At 42.0% G+C, this 8,144-nt stretch overlaps 1 protein-coding gene across 2 annotated transcripts; it reads right to left on the reverse strand.

The window, feature by feature from the left end:
• Nucleotides 1-582: 582 nt before the first annotated feature.
• dmrta1 (DMRT like family A1) lies at nucleotides 583-7,066 on the reverse strand. Of its 2 annotated transcripts, none has more exons than XM_008103477.3 (2): nucleotides 6,667-7,066; nucleotides 583-2,412 (listed from the first exon to the last, which is right to left on the reverse strand). In XM_008103477.3, the coding sequence occupies exons 1-2, from the start codon at nucleotides 6,983-6,985 to the stop codon at nucleotides 1,553-1,555; spliced, it is 1,179 nt and encodes a 392-aa protein (XP_008101684.1). In that variant the 5' UTR covers nucleotides 6,986-7,066; the 3' UTR covers nucleotides 583-1,552. The 2 variants fall into 2 exon arrangements, with proteins under 2 accessions (XP_008101684.1, XP_008101683.1); XM_008103476.3 differs by having other exon boundaries at nucleotides 583-2,415; nucleotides 6,667-7,064.
• Between the last annotated feature and the right edge of the window lie 1,078 nt (nucleotides 7,067-8,144).

Consider the following 8,144-nt stretch of genomic DNA (forward strand, 5'->3'; position numbering starts at 1 on the left):
AGTCTTCTCTGCCAGAGTGCTTGTGCCTCATCAAACTACAAATCCCATGATTCCATAGCATTGAGCCATGGCAGTTCTAGTGGTGTCAGGCTGTTTTATTTCTACTGAGTAGAGGCCATAGATTTGCAGCAGAAGATCAAGTTCTGGAGATGCTTGACTTTCAAAGCAGAAAACTTGCCATCCAAGACTGAGACCCAGCTTTAGTAGTCCACAGTCGTTCTGTTATATATGAAAAACTATATAAATTGTACATTTGCAAAAGAAATTATGCAATCATTTATTTCCTATTTCTATTCAACTATTAGAGATAAATTTAAATTTTATAAATTTGCTTTCTCCATCAGGATAAGCAATTTTTTATTTTAAAAATCCCTCAAATGTTTTTATTTCTTTGACTATATAAGGTTCTTTCCAAGGCTACATTCCAAGCTATTTGCTTTCAAATTCTGCAGTATATTTAGTTGTTTTTTAAATCAAGTCTAAGCCATACCCTCATCCATTCAACACATCCATGTAGGAGAGATCTTTTATAAGTTTAGATCAAAAACAACAAGCAGACCAAAGATCCTGAAACAGGCAAAATGGATTTCAATAGTCATAATTTATTGGGTTTCTTCTATAATTCAGTTTCCATTTTTTCAAACAACTTCTTAAATCCCACATATCCCCACCCCAAAAGTATGAAAATATATAAGAAAGCTTGTATCTAAACACAGTGCTAATTCTAATGGAGTTTGTTATTGCTAATATTTTAGAATTCTCTTGGTTTTCACATTTTTATGTCAAAATGGAGAATACCATTACATCCTATTTGTAAAAAAGATATATAAAGTTTTAAGAGTTGCTTAATAGCTCTTTATGATAAGATAGTACCATTGAGACTTAGACACTCAAACACTAATTTCTGTCCAACACATTGTAATAAGTACAGTATCTGCAGGATCATTATCCATTGTTTCATTAACCCAAATCTCACAAAATATATCCACTATAGCAGTGGTTCTCAACCTGTGGGTTGCGAGATGTTTTGGCCTTCAACTCCCAGAAATCCTAACAGCTGGTAAACCGGCTGGGATTTTTGGTAATTGTAGGCCAGAACTCCTGGGGACCCACAAGTTGAGAACCACTGGTCTATAGACATTTTCTATATTCTCCAGGTGACTCTATAGTAGGTTTCTACTGGAAGCTAGCTATAGAGATGTACTGGAGGATCTAGCCTAGAGGTGTCTATTGTAGGCGTTTCCTAGGTCCGCTATCATGACTCTATGGCAGTGGTTCTCAACCTGGGGTCCCCATATGTTTTTGGCCTTCAACTCCCAGAAATCCTAACAGTTGGTAAACTGGCTGGGATTTCTGGGAGTTGTAGACCAAAAACATCTGGGGACCCCAGGTTGAGAATCACTGCTCTATGGTATGCTTCCAGTGAAAGTCTTTCATTCAATAGGGTTCATTAATATCTGCAATTTTGCAGATCCATGCAAAGTCCTGGAATCTAAAACTCATGAATATGGGAGTCATACTATATACTACACTACAATACTGAAGACCTGATTCAGGTGCTATTTGTTTCATTTAATCTGGTATAAATCTTGCTACTGATTATCATGTCTTTATTGGGGAAATAGGGTGCATCTTTGGTCACTCCCGAGAAGGAACAGTCCACAGCTGGATGAAAAGGCAAAGCAGGAAACAGGCCAGTCCTTAGGTAGGGAGACATCAATGCCGGGACAGCTCTTCCTGGAGATGAGTATGCCAATCGCAAAGGTCTGAATCCCAATCTAGGATTTAGACCATAAAAATTCACCTCACTCCCTAAAGAAGATGGATTGGTTTGAAGAGGAGCAAATGCTGATGTACCACCAAAAGCTTTGACATCCACTTCTAAGAGATTAAAATCAGAGGATCGCTGGATAACACTACACTGAGGCAAAGGCAGGAATTCACGGCCTCCAAATTCTTGCTCCTTTTCATTCATATTCAGTATCTGTTCTATAGCTTGGGCTATGTCTCCTCTGCAGAAGTGCAGAACCTTTGCTAACCTACTCTGCTTATGATTGGGAAACACCCTGATAAGAATATCAAGTGGATCTCTCCGTCTGGAAGCAGCGCTTGAAGAAGAACCCGCAGCAGAAACTCTGATGGGAAAGGCAGCCAAGTCCCTGGGACATTCACTTTCATTCCCTGATTCCATGTCTGAAGAAGACAGAGATGTTGAACTGTCTGTCCCTTCTAAAGACTCATGAGGGCTTGAGGGCTGAACCATTGTAGCCTCTTTACCTAGACTCTGTACACCAAGTGGCTTCTCTTTATGACCTCCAGTAGTTTCAGGAGAGGACGTCATGGAAGATATGGGAACATGGACTACAGAACTGCCAAGTTCTTTGCTGTAGAAGTCAGTCTTCTGAATCTTTTCTTCTGGCAGGGAAAAAATGAAACATGGTAGTCAAATATCAGAGTTCATAAGATGCAACCTTATGGTCATGACTACACAGAACTCTGCATTCATAGATTACATAATGCATAGAATTAGAGCATAAAAGAGAATACACAACCACTTCTTTTTATCTGTACTCAACCACTTCTTTTTATCTGTAGAGGTTGGTAGAGGCTCTGATATTAGTAGTGCTGTGAACCCATTCTGAATCATTGTTTATACATGTGTTTGACACTATTCACAAACTATGTTTAGAATCCTGGATATCGCTTTTAAAGTTCGGACTAAATTCCAGAGTAGATTCACCACTCCAATGACATCAAAACTACAGGCCTTGTCTACATTCTCTGGATGTAATTGAACTCTTCTGAAAACCTCTTATTGATAATTCATTATTATTCAATTAATCTTAACGAATTCTAGGTGCACTGTCACACTGATTTCTACTCCCACTTATAACTAATTTCCTACATAGATATAGGTATTACAAATGTGCCCAGAACATCTGCCATCATATCCACTAAATGTACACATCAAGTGCTGGTTTTGACCTATAAAGTTCTATGCAGGTCCCTGATTATTTGAAGGATCATCTCTCTCACACACACACTACATAAAACAAATGGCAAAGCCATTACAGTAGAGTCTCACTTATCCAACACTCATTTATCCAACGTTCTGGATTATCCAATGCATTTTTGTAGTCAATTTTTTCAATATATCGTGATATTTTGATGCTAAATTCGTAAATACAGTGATTACTACATAGCATTACTGTGTAATGAATTACTTTTTCTGTCAAATTTGTTGTTAAACATGATGTTTTGGTGCTCAATTTGTAAAATCATAACCTAATTTGATGTGTAATAGGCTTTTCCTTAATCCCTCCTTATTATCCAACATATTCGCTTATCCAACGTTCTGCTGGCCCATTTATGTTGGATAAGTGAGACTCTACTGTATTTTTCTCCATCACTCTTAATTATGTATCATTTTCCCCCTTCCATTTAAAAGGCCTACAAATGTTTTACGTTCCCAACTGTAAGCCATGTTTTTTTAAAAAATTAACACCACCACCACCCCACCCCGAAAGTACAATTATGAGCAATAGAATTAGAGCTAGCAGGGAAAATGGTTTGAGCACTGGTTTATAATTCTAGAGATCAAATTTCAAATCCTCAGTCAGCTATGAAAATTCACTGGCTGAGCTTGGCAAGTCACACATTCTCAGCCTCAGAGGAAAGCAATAGCAAATCCCCTTTTGAACAAATCTTGCCAAGAAACTATTGCAATAGCTTTGCCTCAGGCTCGCCAAAACACAGAAAGGCCTTGAAAACGCACAATAAGTAATGAACAGGAGAAACTGAGCAATGAGTAAAAGTAACAATTACTCAATACTATGGGATCCTGGGAGCTGCATTTTGGGCAGAGAAGGCTGGAGACCTTGTAAAACAACAACTTCCATGATCTGATAGCATTGAGGAATGGCAGTTCAAGTAGGGCCAGACTGCATTCATCCTACAGATTGTAGATGCACCCCTACACCCAAGCCCATAGCCAAGGGGACAGTTTAGGGGTTCAAACCACTCCCACATTTTTCAGCTTTTTAAAAAAAACAGTTTATTCATGAATTTTCACTGATTAATCAATCCCCATGCCAAGTCTATGAGAAGCAAAAATTAGAGTCCCTACAAAACTGCAAGCACTTTATCAACCAAATATTGATTATTCATTACCTACCTTTCCACCAATTTACATTGCAATAGCTGACATAATGGAAGCGAGCAAGTTGGCCTACTCGCACACAGCAGGCAAAGCCTAAGGTGTGGAGCGGGGGGGGGGGGGGAGTTTGACCTGGATTGCAAGTGAAAACTGAAGAAACTGAAAACTGAGGTGTCTCCCACTGGTTCATGTAACCCAAGCTCTGATAAAGAAATAACAGAACAGAAGCAAAGAGAAGAAGCTGTGCCATTAGACCTTGGACTTTATATGAGCAAGACTGTTTCTGATAACTAAGTGAAAGCTCAATTACTGCAAAATCTACAGACTCCATTGCTAGGATGTATTTCCTGTGGATAAGAAGAAGTACCTAAGATTTCAACCCAAATGGTTCAGCAGATTTCCCTGATTAGCCTACTCATTTCATGTACAAGGTGCACTCTGTAAGTACGGTGTGGTGTTTGGAGGAGAAGTTAGGGGTAAAGGTGGTCATCAGAAGCTTGGTACATTGGTTCTAAACCATTTGTGCAACGGGAAAATGCCAGAGACACCAAAAAACAAGAGTACTATCAGAACAACTTGTGCTTGGCTGAAAACTTATTTGTAGTCCATGTTTTCAATACATTGCAATGTTTTGGTGCTAAATTTGTAAATAACAGTAATCACTACAGAACATTACCATGTATTGAACTGCTTTTTCTGACAATTTGCTGTAAAACATGATGTTTTGGTGCTTAATTTGTAAAATCATTACATAATTTGACATTTAATAGGCTTTTCCTTAATCCCTCCTTATTATCCAACCTTTTCGCTTATCCAACGTTCTACCGGCCTGTTTATGTTGGCTAAGCGAGACTACTGTACTATCATAACAACCTGTGCTTGGTTGAAAACTTCTTGCTAATTCACAGTGGAGAGTCTTGATGTAACCTGTCCTCATGATAAAAGAAAGAAAAAGGCAAAAGAAAACAGAAAGGAACTTCTGCCAATTGTGGAAACTATTATCCTTTGTGGCAGACAAGAACTGGCTTAAAGAGGAAGCAATGATTCAGGACCTATTAGCTGTATAGGACCTTTGCATAATGATGGTCATTTCAGGGGCTGGTTGAGATCTGGTGCCAGAGAAGAGACACTGGCCTGAAACGTCATTTTGTAGGGAAAAGTTTCAACCTCTCCCAGATTTTTTATTTTCTGGCTATGGGCCTAATCAATATTACGGATTGCTAGGAGTTGCTGTTTGGGCGCAGAAGGCTGGAGACATTGTAAAACTATAACTACAAATGATCTGATGAGCCTACAATGGGATGCGGCGGCGAAAAAAGCCAACGGGACTCTGGTCTGCATAAATAGGGGTATAGCATCTAGATCCAGAGAAGTCATGCTACCCCTCTATTCTGCCTTGGTCAGGCCACACCTGGAATACTGTGTCCAATTCTGGGCACCACAGTTGAAGGGAGATGTTGACAAGCTGGAAAGCGTCCAGAGGAGGGTAACTAAAATGATCAAGGGTCTGGAGAACATACCCTATGAGGAGCGGCTTAAAGAGCTGGGTATGTTTAGCCTGCAGAAGAGAAGGCTGAGAAGAGACATGATAGCCATATACAAATATGTGAGGGGAAGTCATAGGGAGGAGGGAGCAAGCTTGTTTTCTGCTGCCCTGCAGACTAGGACACGGAACAATGGCTTCAAACTACAGGAAAGGAGATTCCACCTGAACACCAGGAAGGACTTTCTCACTGTGAGAGCTGTTCGGCAGTGGAACTCTCTCCCCCGGACTGTGGTGGAGGCGCTTTCTTTGGAGGCTTTTAAGCAGAGGCTGGATGGCCATCTGTCGGAGGTGCTTTGAATGAGATTTTCCTGCTTCTTGCAGGGGGTTGGACTGGATAGCCCGTGAGGTCTCTTCCAACTCTACGATTCTATGATTGGGTTGTTGTATGTCTTTCGGGCTGTGTGGCCATGTTCCAGAAGTATTCTCTCCTGACATTTCGCCCACATCTATGGTAGGTATCCTCAGAAGTTGTGAGGTATGGATAAACTAAGGAAAGGAAAGGAAAGAATATATATCTGTGTAGAGTCCAGGGTGTGGCAAGAGTCCTTTGTCATTGGAAGCCAGCATTAATGTTTCAGTTAATCACCCTAATTAGCATTGGAAAGGTTTTTGTCTCTTGCCTGGGGGTATCCTTTGTTAGTCATTAGCTGTGTTCTGCCCTCAGAGTGTTGGTTCCCATCCACTGTTTTGATTATAGAGTTTTTTAATACTACACAGAGAAGCCATTGAAATCCACAAGCATGTGGACAACTTCAACAGAAAGGAAGAAACCATGAAAATGAACAAAATCTGGCTACCTGTATTAAAAAAACTCTTAAGCGGCTGAGGGGGAAAAGGAAAGGGCCTGAGGCTGTTAGGAATGGTGGGAGTTGGAGTCCAAAACACCTGGAGGGCCAAATATTGCCCATACCTGGTGGAGATGCATCCCTCGCACAACACCCAAGTTCCCAAACCACAATCCCACCTCTTAGCAGATGCTCTTCCTCGGCGTCCTCGACCGCCTCGGCCTCTTGGGCCTGCTGTCTCCTGAGCGCCACTTGGGCCGCCATGACCCGCTGCCGCTCGGCGATGAGCGCGCACTTGGCGCAGGCGCAGTCCCGCCACCGGCAGAAGCGCTTGTGGCCCTTGAGCGCCGAGACCGCGCCGTGGTTGCGGCAGCGCGCGCATTTGGGAGCGCGAGGGTAGACCGGCACCGCCGCCCGCAGGTAGAGCAGCGAGGGCAGAGCAGCCGAGCCCGGTCCCCGCGGCACGGGCAGAAGAGGCGCCTTCCCCGCCTTGGCCATGGCTCACCCTCTTCGATGGAAGGCCCTACAGAAAGAAAGGTTTCCTCCTTGAGCTCCGGCTGCTTTTACACCCAGCGGGAGGGCCCCAAAAAGTGGCCCGCCCCTTGGCACACAGAAAGGCTTGCCCCGCCTCTCTCAAGAAGAAGAAGAAAAAGCCCATTGGGTGGCTAGTTGCAAGCCCAAGTCCCAAACTATACACTACACTATGTGACTGGGTTATAAATGTCACTTCCTAATTGGTTCTGTCATAAAAACGCGGGAAAGTTTATCAAACTGCAAAAAAAACTAGTCGTTACCGGACACCCCGCAGCACATTTTGTTATACAGTAGAGTCTCACTTCTCCAACATAAACGGGCTGGCAGAATGTTGGATAAGCGAATATGTTGGATAATAAGGAGGGATTAAGGAAAAGCCTATTAAACATCAAATTAGGTTATGATTTTACAAATTAAGCACCAAAACATCATTTGACAGAAAAAGTAGTTCAATACGCAGTAATGCTATGTAGTAATTACTGTATTTACGAATTTAGCACCAAAATATCATGATGTATTGAAAAAATTGACTACAAAAATGGCTTGGATAATCCAGAGGCTTGGATAAGCGAGTGTTGGATAAGTGAGACTCTACTGTAGTTTTTTCCATCCAGTCTCAACATATTCTCGAAGGCTTTCAATCTCATCTTGGAGATGAGATTCGTGTCTAACCACTACATTGTGTTGTCCAAGGCTTTCATGGCCAGAATCACTGGGTTGTTGTGAGTTTTCCGGGCTGTATGGACATGTCCCAGAAGCATTCTCTCCTGACGTTTCGCCCACTTCTATGGCAGGCATTCTCAGAGGTTGTGAGGTCTGTTGGAAACTTGTCAAGTGGGATTTATATATCTGTGGAATAAAGTCCAGGGTGGGAGAAAGAAATCTTGTCTGTTGGAGGAAGCTGTGAATGTTTACACTGACTACCTTGATTGGCATTGAATGGCCTTTCAGCTTCAAAGCCTGGCTGCAACATTCACACTTTCCTCCAGCAGACAAGAGTTCTTTCTCCCATCCTGGACATTCCAGATATATAAACCTCCCTTGCCTAGTTTCCAACAGACCTCACATCCTCTGAGGATGCCTGCCATAGATATGGGCATCAGAGATTCTGAGGTGTGTTGGA

Source organism: Anolis carolinensis, chromosome 2 (assembly GCF_035594765.1).
Source record: "Anolis carolinensis isolate JA03-04 chromosome 2, rAnoCar3.1.pri, whole genome shotgun sequence".
NCBI lineage: Eukaryota > Metazoa > Chordata > Lepidosauria > Squamata > Dactyloidae > Anolis > Anolis carolinensis.

Coding starts and splice junctions, on each gene's coding strand:
- dmrta1 (XM_008103476.3), bottom strand. CDS start 6,985: ATGGCCAAGGCGGGGAAGGCGCCTCTTCTGCCCGTGCCGCGGGGACCG. Junction 2,416..6,666: donor GGAAGAGCATCTGCTAAGAG/GTGGGATTGTGG, acceptor TTTCCCTGCCAG/AAGAAAAGATTCAGAAGACT.